The sequence below is a fragment of the Microtus oregoni genome, unplaced genomic scaffold (genome assembly GCF_018167655.1).
Source record: "Microtus oregoni isolate MIOR12 unplaced genomic scaffold, Mior012 000053F_ref0000044, whole genome shotgun sequence".
Lineage (NCBI taxonomy): Eukaryota > Metazoa > Chordata > Mammalia > Rodentia > Cricetidae > Microtus > Microtus oregoni.
In genome coordinates, this window is record NW_024543829.1 from 12,019,617 (window position 1) to 12,043,063 (window position 23,447).

A 23,447-nucleotide genomic window follows, 5' to 3' on the forward strand; every position below is an offset into this window, starting at 1 on the left:
AAAATAAAAGTCTTCTGAATGGCTCAGCTTTCAAGAAAGAAAAAGGGTGGGGCTGGAAAAATGGCTCAGTGGTTTTGAGCATGTACTGCTCTTGCTAGGACTTCAATTCCTAGCACCTGCATCAGCTGATTAAACAACCACCGGTAATTACAGCTCAGGAATCCAGTGCCCTCTCCTGACCTCCGTAGGAACCCACACTCAAGTATACACACAGGGGTGGGAGAGAGAGAGAGAAAGAGAGAGAGGTTAAAATTAAAGTAAGTCATTTTGACAAAGAGAAATAGGAGATAAACTCAGATTGGTGAAATTCATCCGTTTTTAGAGGTGGGCAGCCCTTGGGCTTCCCACAGGTCAGGGATCCCTGATTGCTCTTCGAGCAGATGAGGGAGGGGGACTTGATCGGGGGAGGGGGAGGGAAATGGGAAGCGGTTGCGGGGAGGAGGCAGAAATCCTTAATAAATAAATAAATTAAAAAAATAAATAAAGAAAGAAATAAAGAAATTCATCCGTTTTGACATGCCATCTCCTAGGCAGACATTGATCCCTTATTACTAAACCAACAGGCTAGCTAGTACCATTCATTCTAATTAGATTCAAGAACCAATTAAGAAACCCCCAAGTGCCAAGCATGATGGTGCACACCTTTAATCCCAGCACTCTGGAGGCAGAGGTAGGTGGATCTCTGTGAGTTCAAGACCAGCCTGGTCTATATGAGTCCTAGGCCAGTTAGGGTAATGGAAAGAGGGAGGGAAGGAAGAAGGGAGAGAGAAAAAGACAACCAGAAACTCCAAAACCAACTGTCTTGAGGTTTCTATTGCTGTGAAGAGACACCATGACCATGACAACTCTTATAAAGGAAAACATTTAACTGGGGCTGGCTTCCAGTTCAGAGGTTTCGTCTCTTATTGTCAAGGCAGGAAACATGGCAGCATGCAGGCAGGCATGGTGCTGGAGAAAGTTGAGGGTTCTATATCTTAATCCACAGGCAGCAGACAGAGACTGTGTGCCAGACTGGGCATAGCTTGAGCATAAGAGACCTCAAAGCCCACCTCCACAGTGACACACTTCCTCCAACAAGGCCACTCCTCCTAATAGTGCCACTCCTTATGGGCCAAGCATTCAAACACGAGTCTATGAGGGCCATTGCTATTCAAACCACCACACCAACTCAGAAAATCTATCTTGAAGACAATACCTTTGAAAAGACTTTAGGAACTGAAACCTGAATCAATTTACTATGAATTCCATAACAATTTTTTACAAATTCAGCAGCAGGGAACAATGAAAATGATTTACCGTGCTGGACCCTGAACTAGAGTCAAGACACTGGCAGGCTCTGCTCCTTCCTTAGCCTCCAGGGAGGACCCTGTCTCTTCCCCTTCCTACAGGTCTTTAGCAGGGTTTGCCTCAGCCTCTCCTAAACTACCCATCTTTGTGACTTCAGCGGTTCTGCTTTCAAGGGCTCATGGACTCAAATCACCCAGGATCATCTCCCATTTCAGGTCCATAATCTTAACCCCAGCTGCAGAGCCCCAGGGCAATATGCCATGATGTGAACAAAGGTTCTGGGCATTTAGAACATGTCCTCTTGGATGGGGTGGCATTATTCTGCATTCTTGGGATGGTGTTCTTCAACACACCCCACATACACAACAGGCCCCAGTTTGCTCACTCACAGAATAAAGACAGTCATAGAACCCGCTTTCTCTGGTGGCTGAGGTTTGGTGAGTTGATGTAAGGAGAGCCCTGAGGGCAGTGCATACTGGCCTCCCAGGGGCAGTCAGCAATGAGGCTTCTCCATGGGGTGCAGGAGCCCATGAAACCACAGATGCCTGCCTAATTCAGAGAGGAGTGTAGAAAAGAACGGACATTCTTCATGGGGCTTGAATATTTTATCCCTGGGAGCTGTGCAACCTCTTGACACGAGGCAGAACCCAGTGCCACCATAGTCCTTCTGTAGATAATGAGAGCTCATGTTTTATTTATCTGAAGCCACAGAGATGGAATGTGAGGAGGGGAAAGAATCTGCATGATTTTCAGAACTACAACTCTCTATATCCTGCCTCACCAAAATTTAAAGTGGGCACGAAGCAGATGTTCCCTGCTCTGCTCTTGAGGGAGGGCCCTCTGTCCCCTGGTCATGAATCCAGTGTGACAGTGACATTAGGGGAGAACTGGATGCCTGCACTGAGGGACGCTCAGCCAAGGCCTTCCTGTTAAAGGTGGAAGGAGACAGAAACACTCAAGGCCTCAAAGGGAGGACATAGGGAGCTCCAGGGAGGACATAGGAGCTCTAGGAAGTACATAGGGAGCTCTAGGGAGGACATAGGAGCTCTAGGGAGGACACAGGGAGCTCTACGGAGAACATAGGGAGCTCTAGGGAGAACATAGGGAGCTCTAGGGAGGACATAGGGAGCTCTAGGGAGGACATAGGAGCTCTAGGGAGGACACAGGGAGCTCTAGGGAGGACACAGGGAGCTCTAGGGAGGACAGAGGAGCTCTAGGGAGGACACAGGGAGCTCTAGGGAGGACACAGGGAGCTCTAGGGAGGACACAGGGAGCTCTAGGGAGGACAGAGGAGCTGTAGGGAGGACAGAGGAGCTGTAGGGAGGACACAGGGAGCTATAGGGAGGACATAGGAGCTGTAGGGAGGACATAGGGAGCTCTAAGGAGGACAGAGGAGCTGTAGGGAGGACATAGGAGCTGTAGGGAGGACATAGGAGCTGCAGGGAGGACAGAGAAAAAGCTCTTGGACAGCTTTTGTAGAGCATCATAGTTAATGACCTTGCAAATATTTCCTATACAGAAAAGTGGTAATAATTGGCCTCATTTACCAGGGGAAAGTTGAAAGGATAATTCAATCTTTCATATTATATAGAAAGCTTCCTAATTGAGAGAGATCTAGCCAGTGGCAGGATCCGGAGCCCAAACAGGAAGTACAGTATTTAGAGAAGGCTCTATATGTAAAACTCAGCTCTGGAAATAGTGAGGAACTTAACTCAGTGATTTCTTCAGTTTATTGGATATTAGGTCTGTTTGGCAGGCAAGCTGTTTGAAATAGATTTGTGAATTTCATAAATACTCACTGAGTGACCAACTGTGCACTGGACACAGAGAGAGTGACAAACAGAACAGAGAGAATTCCCGCTTTCATTGAACTGACTTGGTCTGTCTGTAGTTGGGAAGACAGAGAAGCAACAGCCAGAAATACAGTCGCTGATAAAGAGGCCACAGTGACCTGATGCTGGGCTGTGCAGGATGACAGGGTGGCTCTTACACATCAAGTCATCAGGGAAACCTCAGAGGCGGTGACATCTCGGCTGAGAGCTGCATGACCCGAAGGAGCCATTGCGTGAAGATCGGGGAAGAGACGTCTGAGAACAGCGAAGCAGTGGCTCTCAGCCTTCCTAATGCCCTGTGAAAGTGCGGTTCAACCCCGAGGGCTTGAGAACCACTGTGCTAGAGTGAGGGAGGGAGGCCAGGGAAGGAGGAAGAGAGAGAACAAGGAAGAATAAGAGAACACGGGCCACCATGACTGGCACAGACTGGACCAGCTATGAGGTCTGTAGCAGAAGCTAAACTCTGTTACCCGGGAGAAAATTTGGTGTTTAATATACAAGGGATGGAAAGCCATAAGAAATTCCAGCCAAAGAATGACTAGATCTAATTTCTATTTTCATTCCCAGTATCAATCTGCATGAATCCCATGCACAGCTGTTTCTTTTATTTTGTTTTTCTGAGTCTGATTTACTTATTTCTCTTAATGTAATATGATTTCTACCCATTATCCTGCTTGCCCATTATAGCTAAATAAGATGGTTTAATATACCACATTTCATTTATTAATCCACAGCTTTAAATAATTCTGGACTGCCAAATGGTAGGAGTGTTGAAAGGCAAGGGTAGAGTCAGGCAAAGTGGAAGATGGCCGCAGCCTTGCAAGAAGACTGGCAGAGGGTAAAGGGGGTGAAGCTGGGGGGCCCTGCAGTGGTGCATGGCTGCAGAAAGACCTGGCAAGACGTGGGGAATCAAGACGTAAGCGGTTGCCCAATGTAGCACAGTGTGGCTGCTCAGCGCACACAGGGACAAGGAAGAGACCAGAATGGCAGTGGGGCTGGAGCTGGGGAGCTGGGCTTGGCGTGGCTGGTAGGTGGGCAGCATTCAAGCTCTTTGGGAGGCTGGACTGAGGGTGTTGGTGCCACCCTGCATTTACAGTCAGCCCTGGGAACCACAGCCACCCCAGCCGTCAAGAGAACCATGGCAAATCCAAGCAGATGTTTGGGGCATCTTGTGGGCTATATAGAGTAACTTACACTCTTTTTTTAAATCTCTTTCATTTTTAGATTTTAGAAATCCTAGTTTTCTGCATCCTTCTGTACTTTCATAAGAGAAAAGGATTGAAGCACCTTGTGATCCTGCTCACCCTGGTGGCACTCCTCGGTAAGGACCTGCTTCGTGGTGTGAGTCTCGCCCTGGTGACTCTCCTTGCTAGATAAAGCCCTGATTTGTGGTCTGAGTCTCTGTGCTGTGCCAAGTCAGGCCATCAAAGGAAAATGCCCAGACACGCTATTCCCTTTCTCACTGTTTCTGTTTTTCCACCTCTGACCCTCAAAAAGAAAATCCGAATTATACTTTGCATTTCATATCTCAATTTATACATATTTAATTCTTTTTAAAATATACTTAAGTTTTTCATCTGTTGGTAATGTTTTCCTCCCTGAAAAGCTGAAGATTTTTAAGAGGATCATTGAAAATATTAAAAGGAAGAAACCAGCCAGGCGGTGGTGGCGCACGCCTTTAATCCCAGCACTTGGGAGACAGAGGCAGGTGGATCTCTGTGAGTTCCAGCCAGCCTGATCTACAAGAGCTAGTTCCAGGACAGGCTCCAAAGCTACAAAGAAACCCTGTCTAGGAAAAAAAAAAAAAAAAGGAAGAAACAAAGGGACTCAATTTGGCACAGAACTTGCTTAACAAGTCTGTCCTGTTTATATTTTTAACTATAGTTAATATGAAACATAAGCATGAATAGCATGATTTTCTTAAATATTATATTTCTTTCATTCTTCATTTACTTCTTGTCCCAGTGGCTCCTGGAAAAGTTTGGAACCTAATACTTAGATAACAACTGTATTTTCTGTACTTTTTTCTCCCTTTCATCTCCTATCTCTCCTGATCTTTCTCATATACTTATATGCCAACACAAAGATCACTCACAGCCCATTTTGAGTAATTTCCTCTTAATACTTTATTTAAAACTCTTCCTTCTTTGTCATAAGATGGATCAAACTTGATGGGCTGTACGGGCCTCACTGGGGCAGGTGTACCTCACCCCACTAACGAGATGCTGGGCCCTCACCTCGCTACCATGCTGGGGCAGGTGTACCTCACCCCACTAACGAGATGCTGGGCCCTCATCTCTCCACCTTATCAGTTAATCCTCTTCTCTGCATCAGAGGATTTGTATTTATAACACTTTTAGAAACAAATATACCCTACACAAAACACCATCTGCAGGTGTTTTAGAGATCAAGGAAACAGAGGGAACTTTGAGTTGTTTTCAGAAGTAAATAAGAAAAGAGAAAACATACACCTTATAGAAAAAGAATGAAAATAAAAGAGACGTTGAAATAGGAACATAACAGAATTAAGGTCAGGTTGTGAACATAAATGTAGATGAAACCAGTTTTTCAAAAGGAAGATTTTCAAATTGGACTTCAGAGAAACTCTCAGAGTAATTTTCAAAATGGTTCTGAATTGGATTCAGTCCGTGCGCCTGGGAACAGCTCTGTGCGGATTACTGAAATAGCCACACAATACCTGCTATCTTCTAGAATGAGTCCTTCCCAAGACCCTCCTTCTCAGGTCTCTACACCTGCCATGATTAGCACTCAGTACTAGAGCAAGAACCTCCTTCGGGACCAGCTCCCTGTCTGATCAGCCTTGCTAGGTGTGAAATGAGCGTATAAACATACATACCTTGTTTAGAACTGTGTAACATATGCCTGAAGTAGAAGAAAGCAGGTGTCTTGTTTTGCTAAGTTAAAAATCAGGCAGAGGACATTAAATGTGACGAGCAGAAGCGTTCTGATAAGAGTCTAGTCTAGCTGGGCGCGGGGACGCCACCTTTAATCCTAGCACTTGGGAGGCTAGAGGATTTGAAGCAAGTTTGGTGTGTATCATAAGTTCAAAACCAGCTGAGACTCCATAGTGAGACCCTGTGTAGAAGAAAAAGAAGGAAGAGGAGGAAGAGGGGTGGGGAGGAGGAAGAAGAGTCTAGTCCAGAGGTGCATCATGTTGAACGTGCAATGGAAAAAATCTCAGAAAGGCACACTTATAGAATGGTCAGAGGCGTAGGAGACTTCTCTCTGCTCATGGAAGATAAAGGGACAGACAAATGCTTTGAAGTAGAAGATTTGAATACTTAGTGTTGAACTGGACCATCTACTACTGGACGCTCTCTCCTGAAAACAGAGTGGCCCTCGTTTCGTGTGCTATGCTATTTACAAATGCAGACTTTATAATGGGCTACCAAAAGGTCCTTGATCCATTCCAGAAAGCTGAAACAGGACAAATCACATTCACAGTGAAATAAAAACAGAAAATAATCACAAAACTAGATACTTATAAAATCCTGGAAGCATTAACAGTGCTCCAACTGCAATCCCACAAACTGCGAACACAGGTTTAATTGCAGCACATAGATTCAAGATCATGGTGAAAATACTTAATATTAAAACCTACAATTGATTAATGCCGTGGTCATAGGAAATTATTGCTAGTCACTAGTGACTTTTACAAGAAAAAGGAGTTATAAAAGCCATGGGGAAATTTGAAAAACGTGTTGTGTTGTATGAAATGGAAACGCAGCACACAGTGTGCTTTCCTGCACATGTCAGAAGCACACACGAACGGCTGCAGAGATGACTCAGTGGTTAGGAGCATCGGCTGCTCTTCCAGAGGACCTGGGCTTGAGTCCCAGCACCCACATGGTGGCTTACAACCATCTGTAACTCCATTTTCAGGGGATGGGATGCCGTCTTCTGGCTTTTGCAGGCATCAGACATGCAAGTGGGACACAGACATGCATGCAGACAAAATACCCACACTCATAAAATTAAAATAAAAATAAACAAGAAAGCACACACAAGGCAAATTGGAGGCAGGTGAGAGGGAGTGGATTGTGTGGGCAGATCAAAACATCTGCAATCCTTTAGATATGCATGCAGAAGAATCAGGAGTTCAAGGCCAGATTCAGCTACATACTTGAGCTTGAGGTCAAATATGAGCTACACAAGACTCTATCTCAAAAAAAATATTTAAGGAAAAAAGGAGGAAAGAAAAGGAGAGAGGGAGGGGAAAAGAAGAGAAGGGAAACAAAGGGGCTTCCAATGAGTAGCTGTCTTGCCTATATCTTATGACATCATTTCTTTACACACACACACACACACACACACACACACACTTTTAATGTTTTTTCCTTTCAGTGAAAATAGATTTTTTAACACAATATATCCTGACTGCAGTTTCCCCTCCCTCTATGCCTCCCAGTTCCTCCCCACCTCCCTTTCCATCTGAATCATCTCCCTTTCTGTCTCTTATTAGAAAACAAACATGATTCTAAGAGATAATAATACAATAAGATATAATAAAGTAAAATTTAATAAACAAATACAAAACTAACACATCAGAATTGGACAAAACAAGCAGAAGGGAAAGGAGCCCGGTGAAGGCACAAGAAAGCGACACTCAGTCATTCTGGAATCCCATAGGACACTAAACTGGAAAGCTTATATGCAGAGGACCTGGTGCCGACCTTGTGTAGATCCTGTGGGCGTTGCCTCAGTCTCTGTGAGTTCTAACGTGCTGTGTGTGATCATGTCGATTGTCCCCCATCCCCTCTGGCTCTCACTCTCTTCCTGCCTCCTCTTATACAGGGTTCTCTGAGCCCTGAGGGGAGGGATTTGGTGGAGACATCCATTTAGGGCTTAGTGTTCCTAGGTCTCTTTCTCTTGGCATAATGTCTGGCTCTGGGTCTCTGTATTTGTTCTGTCTGCTGCAGGAGGAAGCTTCTCTGATGTTGGCTGAGCAAGGCACTGATCTATGAGTAGAGCAGAATGTCATTAGGAGTCATTTTGTTGCTACTTTTATTTTAGACCAGTAGCATTTGGTTTTACCCTTGTGACCCCAAACTATCTCTCCTCAGGCTCAGTCACCCAAGCAGTGTTGGGTACGGATTCCATCTTGTGGAGTGGGCCTCAAGTCAAATCAGATATCAGCTGGTTACTCACGCTGTTGTTGATTGGTTGGTTACCATCACCCTACCATACCTTGCCGGCAGGACCATCATACTAGATCAGAGGGTCTGTGGCTGGCTTGGTGTTTACGTTTCTTTTGGTAATATGCAGAGTCCCTGTGCCAACGAAGCTAGCATGTAGGGGTGACAGCTCTGTACAGGCTGTTACCAAGGCTACAGGTTTCTCTCCACAAGTGACATTGCTGAAGACAACACCTACACAACGCGTTGAACATGGAGAAGCTGTTCTTCAGGGATTCCTATGGGACCCCTTTGGCCAACAACTCAACTAGGTGTAACCCAATCCCAAGACTGGAAGCTTCATTTGATGACAAGAGATGGGCAGTTGGGGCTCTGTCTCCCCCATTATTTGATAATTTCATTTAGGTCATCTTTACATGTACTTATTTTAGGAAGCTTTTACTGTACTAGGTTTCCATCCTACCCCTCAAATGCCCCTAATTTTAGGTACCTTAATAATTATAAATTGGCATTGTATAGCCATATAAATTTATGGGGTAAAGGAGCATTATGGTTTATGAACACTATTGTAACGATCACACCCATAGTTAATATATCCATCAGCCCAAATATTGACCATTTGTGTATGTGTGTGTTGACAGCATTTAAATTGTATTTTCCTAGAAATTTTTGAATGCAAATGAAATCTCAGGATATATCTAGTGGGCTTTTTGTTGTTTTGACATGGTTTAGGTTTTGAGTTCTGTTGTGCAACGTGTGAGTTTTGTTAATGACAATCTGTGACCTCCTTCCTTAAAAAAAAAAAATCTGAAGCCTCTGTGCACCGTCCTCCCAAGGGTCAGAATGCTGGAGGATCCAGAAAGATCACCCTATTTTTAGCACACTCCAGTTGTCAAAGCACAACTCAAATACTGAAGGCTTCGATTAGGAGAGGTTAATCTAATATCTAGTCACCCAGGAATCCTTAGAAAGGGATAAAGACTGTTAAACAAAGAGAGACAGACATCAAATGAGGGATGAGCAGGGAGCTGGAGAATGTGTTGTAGCAATGACAGGAGTATGTGTTTACGGTTGACAATTAAGAAAATAGAAGTAGAAAGGCAACAATGAAACGTGTGTCATGAAGACTGACACCATGTGACAGCGTGACTCCGTCCTCCGAGGCTGTCTGTGAGACTCGTGTCAGAATCCTCACACAACAGCTGTCAACGGTGATTCCCTCCAGGTGGTTTTCCACAGAAATAGGCAGAGTGAAGGACAGATCTGTGTTCAGGAAAAGTCACTGCAGCCTCATTTTAATGAAAGAGAAATAAAGGATGTAGTCTAAATATCCAAAAATAGGAAATTGTCAAAATAAATTATGCACCTCATACAAAGGCATTCTTGACAGCCGATAAAAGTCTTTAGAATACTTCATGGCATGGAAAATACTTAATGGTGGTGGGAAATCGTTCCTACATAGAGAACTGTCTGAGTCTCAGGCTGTGAGCCATTCTTTCTTGGAGAAAGGAAAATAACGGTGTGCCCAAATGTTAGAAATGTCTTGAGGATGAGTCCTGAGATGATGGTTGAGGGCTAGAGAGATATTTTAGCAGTTAAGAGTATGGCTGCCCTTCCAGAGGACCCAGGTTCAATTCTCAGCACCCATAGGGCAGCTCACACCTGTCTGTAACTCCTGTTCCAGGGATTCTGACACCCTCACACAGACAAATATCCAGGCAAAACACCAATGAACATTAAAATAAAAAAGTAAATTATAAAAGATGACAATTGATTTGGGTTTTTTTTTTTTTAAGACAGACTTTCTCTGTGTATCCTTGGCTGTCCTGGAACTCACTCTGTAGATAAGGCTGGCTTCAAACTCACAGAGATCTGCCTGCCTCTGCCTCCAGAGTGCTGGGATTGAAAGCGTGGCTTTTGATTTTTATTTTTCTTTCAAAGCTTTTCCACATTTTTCTAAATTTTAAATGATCATGGATGCTTTTATAGATACTTTAACTTAAGTTAATATCATACTCCCAGTATTATAGATCACAACTGATGATGTCATCATGATGTTTCCATCCTCTTTTATAGATACTTTAATTTAAGTTAATATCATACTCCCAGTATTACAGACACAACTGATGGTGTCGTCATGACGTTTCCATCCTCTTTAATTTAAGTTAATATCATACTCCCAGTATTACAGATCACAACTGATGTATCGTCATGACGTTTCCATCCTCTTTAATTTAAGTTAATATCATACTCCCAGTACTACAGACACAACTGATGGTATTGTCATGACGTTTCCATCCTCTTTCCTTGCACGCCTAGGTCTCTAATGTACGTTACACTGATACCCTGTCACAATTTTTAATTTCAACCTATTCTCACCAGCCCTCCCAAAATAGCGAAAACATGTAATTTGTAGTGCTTGGTACCAACCTAGAAATTACATAAAAAGTTACAAAGATAACAGTTATTCATACTTCCAAAATATAATCAATTCTGAATGGAGATGGAGTTGCATCCAGGGTATAAGACCTCCTGGCTCGGATTGGGGATTCATTTTAGAATCTGTCTCCTAATCTCTGATAATTATGACTTTTAATTGAATGAAAATGCTTAGCTTGGAAGTATTCCCTAGTACTCTTCAAATTATAGCGAGTCTTCAGATTTTGGAAGATGAAATTATGGAGGGTTGTTACCTACTTTAAACATATGCTTTATATGTTTTATATGATCTTTTTAAAAGCTAAAAAGGAAAACATTCTCATACATTGTGACCATGTAGATCAATAGTAATACAGTATTGCTTCTCTTTCATATGCCTTTGGCTTGTAATTACTTGATTTCATGTAAAAATTATTTGTGAATTTTCTTTTTTACATGTGATGTATCTGTGCATGCGTGCCTTGCTCCTCTGGACATGTGTGACAGCGTGAAAGTGACTGAAAAAAAAATCTTTCTCGGTTGCTTTTCCACCTTTTTAAGACAGAATCTCACTGTTTCAGCCAGGCTGGCTGGTCAGAAAGCTCCCAGGCTCCACTGTCTCTGCGTCTACCCCAACCCTGGCAGTGTGGTTACAGATGCGCACAGCCACAATACTGACATTTGTTCTGGGGAGTCCAGCTCAGGTCCTGTGTTTGCACTTTACCCACTGAGCCATCTCCTCACCCCCTGCTGGAGAATTTTCTGTGGGTTTCAGCTAAAGTATGAATTGTTCAAAGGATCTGGGACAGATAAAATGCTCTGGATTCTATAGAAACGTGAGAAGAAAATATACACTGTGTTGGCAATCCATTTTGTAGCCTGTTTTCCTTAATTGGTCTCTGGAACCTATGAGAAGTCTGTCCTCCTCCCCCTCCCCCCCCCCCCAGAGTCTCCTCCTTGGTGCAGAGAATCAGAAGATGCTCCTTATGTAAACGTCACATTTATGGGTTAGTCTGAGAAATGAGTACTTGGTTCTGGTCCTGGTTCTCCTTATTGTTCTTGTCAGAACGTTCAGGGCCTCCACTAACAAACCCTCAGGAAACTCAGGCTGCTCAGTGAGCGGCTTTTGCTTCTTCTCGCCTCTTCAGCTTTGATCTCTCCACACAGTTTGACATTTCCCCTTGACGGCTGCACTGGTACCCTGACCTGCTGCTTCCCTTCACGGCTTTCGCCTTTCACATCCGTTAATGCTTCCTGTCATCTCCATGGCTGTCTCCCATCGGGGCTGGAAAGTGAGCACCTTACTGCAGAAGTAGATGGCCCCGTCCCATGACAGACACAGCAGTGTGCACCGCAGAGTCCTGCATGTGTCCACCCCGCCACACACCCTTCCAAACATCATCCTGAAACCATCGTTGGCACGTTCACCGCTCCAACAAGGACACTTAAGACGTGTACCTGTACGTGTGTCTCAGATACGTGTTTTATTTGTGTTTTTGTCTTCCAGCCTCATTGACTGTGATTTCAGTGAAAGCCGTCTCGGGCATGATCACTCTTTCTGTGACGGGGAAAATGCAGCTGACTTACGCCATCTTCTATATCATGCTTGTCATCATGATAGCCTCTTGTGTTTTCCAAGTCAAGTAAGTCAGCGCCTACAAACTCAACAACCTCTCCGCGTTCCTGCGCTTCTCCATGCACTGGCTTAGCTGATAATTAAAATGAAATACGGCGGTCTCCCAAGAGACAGGACCTCCAGTTTATCCACAGCCAGCCTCCGGCCTGGCATGCCTCGCTTTCTTCTTCCACCAGTGATTACTTTGTACTGAGCTGCCTCCGCGGCTTGCACATTCTAAAGTGAGGGCCGCGATCCAGCTGAGTGCGCCTGATGCTTCCCTGATGCTCTTCTGCTTGTAATTAATACCGACCGTACACAGGTTGTCATTAGCAATAAATCAAAGGGGCAGGTCCACATCCAGGGTCTCATTCTAAATATAGGAAATACATGAACCCTTCACCTCCGTCTCTTAGCTCACGCTCGTTAATTGCCCAGAGATGGACAAAACCAGACGTTTGGCCCGGAGGAAAACCCTTTCCCCAGAACTTTGCATCTTCGGCCAGAATTTCCTCCATCCCCATGGGATTTAGGAATGAATGTTTCGTGTTTCTCTTGGGTCCCAGTACTGGTGACATGGAACAGTTTTAATTCCTGTCCCCCGCTCTTCCATCTGCTTTAATCACCCTCCCCACTTTTCCTGTTGTGATTATACCTCTGCCTGCCGGGCTGAGAGTTCACCCCAAAACACTGTGCAGAAGCATCTCCCAGTGCCCAGAAGGAAACCAGATCTCAAACTGCTGATGGAAGGAGGGGCTTGTTCTGCAGATGGCAGCAGTCTGTCCTGTGGGTTGTAAGTAGGTCCTGGGCCTGTGTCAGGAGAGAGACAGGAGAAGTCCACTTCCTAAGACTGGGTGTGTTTATTATGTTAATATTGCTATCTCTCCACTTCTTTCTTCTGAGGTAACTGGTACTGCTACAGACCCTGTGGGGACTTAGTGATCAGTGTCATTCCTTGATACCTCCCCTCGGAAATTTAGAGGCAAACACAGCTGAGAGAAGGCTGCCTCCAGTCCACCTTATTTCACAGTGTAAAAATGTAGTCTTCCACCTTGATGCCTGTTAAAATTACCCGAGGAGGTTTGTTTGTACGAGTATATTCACATATGTGCACACACACACACACACACACACACACACACACACACATACTAGCTTTACCCACAAACCCCTTTTTTTCCAGTTATTCTTGACATCTGTTGTCCCTTGCTGGAAAACGAGCAAATCACTCTCCCGACCTAACAGCCGTGCTTCCCGGAACCTCCCAGGTGATGCCCTTGCAAGGCATGGCTTCATGGCCACCTGAGCAGCACGGCCAATGTGGGAACTTGCGTTCCTGGTGGCAGTGGCTGGAGCAGAAGCTCAGCTCCCACATGTGTTCTGCAGCTGGAGCACCAAACGTTGCTTTTGAAACATTAAACATTCCTTTGCTTCTCCGTCTGCTTTCTTGGCACGTGGCATGTCAGTGGATAGCTATATGTTTCCCACATATGATATTTAGCAGATTCTAAGGTCTATCCTAATGAATCAACCCCAGTGTGATACTGGTCCAGCAGCTTGAATCACTTCCAACTCAAACTTCTGTGGCCTCGGAATATGATTAATTGCTTTTCATTGTTACTGTTGTTGGTTTAAACAGACCATAAAACCTGACATCTGATCTCATACATCAGATGCATCTAAGCTACGGCCGCTGATTGGAAGTGCCCTTCCTCTGCACTTCCTTTCCCTTTGTAGTTGAGCTACAGAACATACATTTCTTGAAGTTATTGTTAGCATATTGCTGAGCGCTGCTGGACTGGCGTTTCAGTGATTACATCTTCTACAGGTTCCTGAACCAAGCCACAAAACTCTACACAACAACCACAGTGGTCCCAGTCAACCATGTTTTCTTCACAACCAGCGCCATCATTGCAGGTGAGTCCTGGTTTCCCATGGCAGGTGAAACCACCCCACCACAAGCACAAGACTCTCTCAGACTCCAAGGAGAAATGAGGCAGCCTTGGGAGCCCATGTCCCCGGCCTCCAGCCAGTATCTAATTTCCTCCGTGGTCCTCTCCTCTGTGAGAATGCTCCCCAGTGCACTCTGCTTCCTGAGGCAGCTCAGTCCTGTTTTGATGACTCTCATTAACTCGAGAGTTCTAATAACTAGAAAATGTCTCCCTACACTGGAGCTCAAATTAGTTTCCTTATGAATTCAAGACTCTTGCCTTTGCTGTACTGTCTCAGTCTTCTGCTTGCAGCGCCTGTGAATCAAAGTGGCGGAAAAAATACTCTCGAGTTTTCCCTGCGGGCCAAACACCCCCATTTCCTTGAGCTCATCATCCTTGCGTCCTCATCACCTTAATGAGAGAATGGGGCTCCTGACCTAATTCACCGTTGCACGGAAGGGCTGACAAACTCCCACATTTGCTATTTCCTCTCTTACAGCTCTGTATCTTAATAGATACTTTTATATTGCATAAATAATAATGCTAAAAAGTACAAAGTTAAAACTTGGTCCAAACCGAAATACAATAGATTCCAGTAAATCACCTATAAATGCATAATGATGGGCCCTGGCTCAAAATCAGTAAGCTCAAGCTCATTGATGTATTCGCTGTTTCCTCATCAGGTTGCTATATAGCTTTGTAGCATAGGCTGGCCTCTAACTCATGGTCCTTCCACCTCTGCATCCTGAGTGCTGGCATCACAGATGTGTGCCGCCAGGCCCAGCCCAGTTGGTAGGTTCTTGAAGTTATTCATACAGCCTTCTGTTTCCCAAGGAAATCGAACCTCGAAGAAATATAACAGAAAAGATTATATCCCAAGGTATCCATCGTTTTTAGTGTCTAGTGCTTTCTGCTGAAAGTGAGAAATGATTGAGTGTTGGTATACCCTAGAATTATCAGAAAATTAAAATAAAGCAAAAAGAAGTGTAGGCATGACATACACCCTAGTAATCAATATACAGAAGATGTAAAAACAATGTAGTTCCCTGAGCAAAGGCTTTTCAGTCAATAGAGCTGGATTTAATGTGCAGGACATTGGGCAATTGATGGATAAGGAGTGTTGGAACTTTCTGGAAATGATAACAGTTCATCTGATGTTGCGTGTGGAATGACAGTAAAGCTTTACAGTGGCCACTCCCCCAAACAACAGAGGGATGGCGGAAAGGTAAAACGACATTAGAATATTAACTCCTGTACTGTTGGCGAGTGGAAATATGAAATTGTATGGCCATTATGGAAAACAGGATGCAGTTAATCAAATTTTTTAAATTATTTCACAATCCAGCAATTCTACTCTTGTGTATGCCCCCCAAAAATGAACACAAATTTGTGGCATTTACCATAGTAGCCAAAAGACGAAAACAATCCCAGTGCCCATTGACAGACGATGGACAGAAATGTATGATGAGTGCCTACAATAGAATACTGTCCCCCTTACACAGGAAGGAGTCCTGCCACCTGCTCCAAAGCTGACGAAACACGAGGACGTGATGAAGAGAATCAAGTCAATGTCAGAAAGCAAATAAAATAGTGAGCTCACGTACTTGAGTCTGATTCACAGAAATGGGAAGAAACACGGTAGTTACCAGAGAAGGGCAGAGGAAATGTTTGACCAGAATACGGTTTCAGGTTTTCAGAAGGAAGCTGTTGTCAGACTTGTGTGTGCAGCAATGTCAATACATTTAACACCACCGAACTTTATACATAAAAGCTGTTAAGATGGTAAATGTTACAATTTTAATATAGTTTTAAAATTTAAAAAAAAATAAGTCTTTACTCTCTAAAACAGAAATCCCATTTCTGGAAACCCATTCTGATGACATGAAAATCTCAAAACACTGGGGAGGGTGTGCACCAACAAGCTCATCCCCACTGTGCTCAAGAGTGGGCAAGCAGGTACCGCTTGCTGCCCTTGGGGAAACGATTGAAGAACGGTACGACACAGAACAGGAAGTGCTCATCCACGTGGGAATATTATGCAGGAGTGGGTGTGGCTTGTTCTTTAGGTGACGAGGAGAAACCGAGACTGAAAGGGCAGGGTTCGCTCTGCTCACCGTGGTGTCTCCAGCACCTACAGTGGTACCTTCCAAAAGACACTAAATATTCTCTGCCCAACCAGCAAAACTAACACCCACACACAGCTACTTTCAGATGATCCATGAGTGAAAGATTTCCTATTCAATAAAAGCTCTACAAAGTCTTTGGGGCCTTAAATGAAGAAATCATTGAGACTTGCTGGGAGAGGAGAGTTCATTAAAGCAGACGATACACGCTTTTTCTCCCCATGGCCTACAGGGGGAACCAGAGGAAGGATATGGTAGGGAGTTCCATGGAGAAAAATGGAGCTAGGGCAACACCCAGTTGCCAGAGATCCCTCTAGTGCTCATGGGCATCTGGCCAGATTTATAGAACGTAAGATGTAGCCAAAGGGGTCCGTGGTTGCAGCCTGATGCCAGTGGCCTCAGGATCCACCCGGTTCTCAGGGTAGGTTCACTGACTCCTGATGAAAAACATAGGGTGGAAAATATAAGATATTTCTCTTTACAGTGCTGGGAAAACATCTCAGTACAGGGCTTTCCACACATGCGTGAGTTCAAGCCCCAGAGCAAACCCACATTAAGGGGAAGAAAGAAAGAGAGAAAGAGAGAGAAAGGGAGGAAGGAAATGAAAGGAAGAATAGAAAAGGAAAGAAGGAAGGAAGGAAAACAAGGATGGAAGGATGGAAGGAAGAAAGGAAGGAAGGAAGGAAGGAAGGAAGGAAGGAAAACAAGGGCGGAAGGAAGGAAGGACAGAAGGAAGGACGGACAGACAAAGTTGTATCTGTGACCCGAGAGTCTGAACTAACTAGCCAGCCAAGCCACATTGATAAGCTCCAGGTGGGTGAGAGACCCTGCCTCTAAAAACATAGTGTCTGTATGTTTCATGAGAAATGACACATGTTGTGCTCTGACTTTTGGCATGTGCACATATATGACTAAGCGTGCATATATAGGCAAAAATGAAATTTCTGCTTAAAATATAAGACTATCACACAGAGTCTTCGAAAATAAAATTCTGAATGTGCATTTTAAGGGAAACCACATATAGAAAATGTATATTATACATTTTTTAAAAAAAATTATGTGCTGCTATCGTAAATGCCCCTACCCTGAAATTAACTCTGTCCTCTTCTTATACAGGCATCGTATTTTACAAGGAATTCCTTGGTGCTGCTTTTCTTACTGTATTTATATATCTTTTTGGGTGAGTAAAAGTCTCAGAGGTCAGGCATGTGAAGTTCTATTAATTTTGTATAGGATTTTTGGCATCGTACCTGAAGTATAGAAAGTTGGAACATACTATGAGAAACATATTTTTCAACTTAACACTCTATGCGGGGCTTTGTGTCCTCCCTTGGCTTTGTGGCTTGTGTCCCCCTTTGAGAGCCCTGAAACATTGGGGTAAATTCATGGGTGTCTGTGGTTACTCCATTGCCTTTTCGTTCTCGTCAGGCCCACCTCTCCCTCAGAGCCCTTAGGTTGGATCACCCAAGCAAATGGCCAAGGCTGGTAGATTCTAGCCTGAGATTTAGCAGCTTCCGGTTGGTAGCTGCCCTTTCTATCATAAAGCACCCAGTTGGGCCCCTTCTAGAGACTCGGTGGATGTTACTGCTAACATCGCTGGCAGACAGAGCCAAGCCTCGATGATGTGTTGCCAATAATAGCTGCTTCCATCGGCTCCAAGCACTCCCCATTAATGCTCGGCTGCCTCTTGATCTGCTATTCAGCATGGCCATTGTTATGCAAACTTGAGCCTAGTCTATTTTCAACATAGGAAACCATCTATCTTGAAAATTCAATTTCATAAGACATTTGGGCGCGGCCAAACTTCTGGGGTCTGGAAACTATGACTGCTCTTATGGCCAAGGACAATGAGATTTCTTAGAAAATTAAAGAATAACTTGTTTTTCACTCATGTTGCATGCCAGTAATGGGTCTGGGCATGCATGGATAGAAAAACGAGACCTAGTGTCTACCCAAAGGGTTTAGAGCCCAAATTAGCCTCCAGATGGTGAAAACCTGGGGCAGAGATTCATTGGAACCTGCCCAAGTCTTGGTTCTGGGTATAACTATTACTGGCTGTGAGAATCAAGACAAGTTCAAGGCAGTTTACCAGAAGAAATGGGATATACAAAACCCATGGAATTTATGTCATCATGTGCACGTTAGGGCACAGCTATTTAATACCATGGGCTGTTTCCGTCTTCCTGTGTTCTCTACTAACATGTTCCTACAGGTGCTTTCTGTCATTCCTTGGTGTATTTTTGGTGACAAGAAATAGAGAAAACGAACATCTACAACAGTCTTTTATTGATTTTGGGAATATTCCTGGTAAGCAAAAAAGATATGTATGTATTTTCTCTATAATAGAGTATCCTTTGGCCTGAGATGATTCAGTAGATAAAAATGCTCGCCACCAAGCTGATGACACATGGGTCACATGGTTGAAGTTGATAAGCAACTCTTACCAGTGTTCTAACCTGCACGCATGCATACATACACAAGCCATTAAATGCCGTCTTTTTAAAATACAGAAAGTTTACCCTTGTAAATTAATCACTGTTGGCACTATTTTGGATATTAACATAAACACATAATTTTTACCTCAAGAAGAGCATTGAGTGGCGACACGGGTCATCCTTGAATTCCCCAAGAATGCCCCCTTTATTGTGTTCAGAGGCAGATTATATAGAGATAGCCACGCCCCAGCCAAACCCACCAGAAACCACTCTCCTGCCATCAGGAACTCCTGAAGGTCTCGTGCTCAGAGCAGCTGTAGGCACTCAGATCAGGGGATTACAAGAAATTCAGGATCTGGGGTCTCACTGCTCCCAACACATGGGGAATGGAAGATCCCTTACACCTACAGACCCATCCAAAGATTGATGGTCCTGATGCTAAAGGACATCATTCCTGAGGAAGACTGAGGCAACTTGTTCCCTGTGATGCCAAGAGTGACCACCACAGTCACCAGGACGTGAACACTCTCCCTCCTCACCATTCATGCAGACTGGACCACTGGGTACCATCTTCCCAATGCTTGTTTCCACTGCGAAACAACCCGCCGTGTGCATACAGTGCACAACAGGAGCAGAAGCCAGAGCAAAACCATTCTCACCACCCTCCTGCCCTAGCCACCCACCCACGCCTAGCTTTGCTAAGGATTTGGGGTGACCTACAGGATTCCACGCAATAGTAGAGGTAGTTCTCTCCACCATTCTGTCTATCATGCCTATAAAGCAAAGAAAAGAGAAAAAAAAGAAAAGAAAAAAATCACTAAAGTTTCTATAAGATTGAGAAACGAAGACCAAGGAAGCGAGTTTGGTATCCTCTTTGCCGTGTAAACTCCTAATCAAGAATACTCAGTGTTAGAATTGACATTTATAGCAGCAATGCTCATTAGAGCGCATTTAAAACTGATTTTTTGTAAGAAATAAGAAATCTGGAAAATAAAGGGGTGTTTGTTTGTTTGTTAACTGTTTTCCACGTCACAAAGCTTCACGTGTCGGATCTGCAATGACAAACTCCTGGTGTTTCCTAGGTTGCTGTATAGACAAGGGAGAAAGACTGCAGAGAGAGGTCTGGAGAGGAGTGACTGCATTATGCGGCTGTCCTGATTGTTCCAACCTGTTTCTATGCCCAGTACAGATGTCACAGGGACAAGTGTGTGACCACATGACAAGGGCTATGAGATTTTTGTGGGCCTCTCTTTCCTGGACGTTTTATCTTTTTCATTGAGAGAGTAACCACATAGTGTGTTTTTTAAAGACATAAAATGTGACCAGAGCTGGAGAGAAATTATTAGGACATTTTTATCTTTTAAGAGCTCAAAAGATCTTTTTATGATTATTATCTCCACAGGGAAACAAATGTTGGACAAAATACAGCCAGATTCAAATGGCACATCCTATGGAACCTTGCCTGATGGAAGCAACCCAACACAGAGCCAGAGTGGAGAGAAGAAAGAAGCCTAAAGCGCCGAGAGGGATGGCTGTTGGCCTGTTACTCGATACCACCTTTTTAAAACATTGCACATGTTCAGTTTGTGTCAGCAGCTATTTCACGCTGACGTGCGCGCATTCGATTCAGGCCTCCCCCCCCCCCCCCACTGTGGACAATCAGGGCCCTCCTAATCTCTAACAGTCTAATGCTTTTATGGAATGAAACTCGAAGTGCTCCCCACGCCCTGCATCTCTCCCTAGCGAGCATCTAACCAGCTGTGTCTTCATGCGAGCCTGGATGCTTGAGCAGATGCCACACGGAAATGTGCACTCAAGATCTGGCCATCAAAGGCGTAGGTCGCTCCTCCATGTGGCTCGCGGGATCAGCTTGCTGGCTTCAAGACACCCTCTGCTGCCACAACCTGTCTTTCAGGAAGGGTTTGATGTGGTCCTCTCGGGCTTCTTCTGTGGACATTTCCCTGTCAGGATGGCGAATTGTCTTTGTGGAAAACCAACTCTGTTGAAATCCTCCTTTGAAAATGAAGAGCCTTGTTTAGAAACAGACTCTACAAGCGGTATTCTGTTATGAGATATACTAAAAACTCCAAGGCCTGGCTTCTGACTTTTTTTTTTTTAGCTTTGAAAAAAACTGTATGCTGGGCAGTGATGGCTGGGGAGACACAGGCAGGTGCATCTCTGAGTTCAAGGCCAGCCTGGTCTACAGAGCTAGTTCCAGAACAGCCAGGGCTACACAGAGAAACCCTGTCTCAAAAAACAAAAACAAACAAACAAACAAAGGGGGGGGGACACATTTAAGACCTAAAACTGTGGTCACACCTCTGGCATATGTACTAAAATTCCAACAGCACATATTTTACCATGGTTTTTTTGTTAAATGTGACACACAAATTTATAAAGTGTTAAAGATTTTGCCACAATGTTTATTTTTTTCAATAAAATTCTAGAATGGTAGCATTTTCTCCAGCCTTATGATCCTATCATATTTTTTCAATAAAATTCTAGAATGGTAGCATTTTCTCCAGCCTTATGATCCTATTATATTTACATTGAAACTGAAGAAAAAACTTTATGATACGCCTTAAATTGTTGCAGGTCTTATACTTTATCTGGTAGATTTCTATACTTTAACTTCCAATACAATTCTCGAAATGGCATTTACATTCTTGGAATATTCCCCCAAGTCCTCTGAAGCTTTGCCAGTTCTTCTAGAAAAGGAAAATCATGATCAGAGGACTGGGTTTCTGCTCCTCAAATCTGGCCATTGAATGTAGCCTATAGAGGACCCATGGCTCGTGTGAATCCCTTGCTGCCACTCAGCGCGTTCTACTAACATACATTTGCCTGCAGAATCTGTAGTAACTTTTATTATTTATGCTGTACCTAGTATTCAAACAATAAGAAAAGAGTACACATTTATTGTAACCAAATAATAAGGCCCATCCTTCATGACACTTGAATCGTCCACCCAGTGTCGCTGAAGACTTAGTGCATGGCACTAAACTTGGAGATAACGAGATGCTAATCCTGTTTCTAGTCTTTTAATGTTTTCTTTATTATAACCTGAACTCTGACCAAACTAGAATAACCCAAAGCCTATCCCTGACTGCAAATCCTTACTAACAGTTCCTGCCACTGTGAAAAGTGTCCCATCAATCTGGATGCAACAGTCGTAAAATTAACGACATATTTTACTGAATGAGTATAGCTTGTTGACTCTAAGCAGCTCAGCTAAGTTATGGATCTGGTGCCTTAAATGATGGATTTCTAGTAAATCTTGACATTGGTTTCAAAGACTGTGAAGCAGCTAAACCAAAGAGTTTTCCTTGAACTAGGACCACATTTCATAAGTACAACACCCAGTTTTGAGCACTGTAGAGTTCTGCAGACACAAACTTTAACAACAATGTGTTGGTACTCTCCAGCGTTTGCATTTAAGGTTTTGAGAGATGAAATTCATCTATGTGATACAGAAATGCTTTTGAAATCATGGTTAGATATATTATATTCAGATCTGATTTTACTAATTGTGGTGGGCCAAACCAAGGTGGGGAGAAGTTTTAATTGACTGGCTCAGAGGGTGTTTCTCTTTCTCTCTTCATGCTCAGTGCCTGATGACAACCATGGCCAACCCACCCCCTTTTCTGAAATTGTAGGCTGGGAACCCCTGGCCAACATTTGGCTCATCTGGCTATTTGTCTAGACCAAGGACTGGTTTTTTCAGCAAAGACTTAAAAAGTAAATATTCGGGGATTTGTGTTGTCCATATGGTATCTGTCCCTCACTGCTCAGCTACTCCATCAAAGCACAAATGTAGCCACAGACAATACGTAAACAAATGGGAATTGATGTACATCAGTAGTTAGTACCAAAAAGTAATTAGTAGCCAATCCGTGTTGCCAAGCCCTGGTCCAGACTCCTTTGCCTTTGCTATGCTACTTTTTTTTTTTTTTTTCTTGTTTCTTGAGCTCTGGAGAGCTAAAAAGAAAAACCCTGACACTTCATGGTTTGTGACAAATCAGATGCTTGGTATTTACATTAGGATCATTTTTGCTTGTGTAAGAAATAAATGGATTTGTTATGAGTTTATTCTCAGAGTCCAACTTTGTCTCTTTGGAAAGCCGTGGTTCTTTTATGGGCACAACTAAACATGCTGAAAGAATTCCCCAGTCCTACATACCACTCCGATAATCGTTTTGGGAATTAGCTCTCGGGCAGTCAACTAGTGCAGAGGCCTCTGCCATCTGATCACTTAGTTTAAATGCTTGCTTACCCTATGCTATAACGCCCTCATTACCAAAAAGTCCTTGAAAACTTGTACAACAAAAGATTTTCAAGCAGGCTCAATGTATTCTTCAGACACACCACACACACACGCATGCACACACACCACATACACATACACACACGCATGCACACACACCACATACACATACACACATGCATGCACACACACACCACACACACCACACATGCATACATGCACGCACACACACACATATACACACACCACACACACACACCACAAACACACATACACCATACACACACGCATGCACACACACCACGTACACATACACACACGCATGCACACACATCACACACATACACACACACACGCACACATACTCATGCACACACACACACCAC

At 43.8% G+C, this 23,447-nt stretch overlaps 1 protein-coding gene across 1 annotated transcript in view; it reads left to right on the plus strand.

The window, feature by feature from the left end:
* Positions 1 to 22,876, plus strand: part of Nipal2 (NIPA like domain containing 2) — an 87,124-nt gene extending 64,248 nt beyond the window's left edge. Inside the window, exons 6-11 of the mRNA XM_041637734.1 lie at positions 4,344 to 4,440; positions 12,201 to 12,336; positions 14,137 to 14,225; positions 17,479 to 17,542; positions 18,575 to 18,669; positions 20,200 to 22,876. Of these exons, the coding sequence (XP_041493668.1) occupies positions 4,344 to 4,440; positions 12,201 to 12,336; positions 14,137 to 14,225; positions 17,479 to 17,542; positions 18,575 to 18,669; positions 20,200 to 20,312 (594 nt within the window). The 3' untranslated portion in view covers positions 20,313 to 22,876. The remainder of the gene's footprint in view (positions 1 to 4,343; positions 4,441 to 12,200; positions 12,337 to 14,136; positions 14,226 to 17,478; positions 17,543 to 18,574; positions 18,670 to 20,199) is intronic.
* Positions 22,877 to 23,447: the final 571 nt, after the last annotated feature.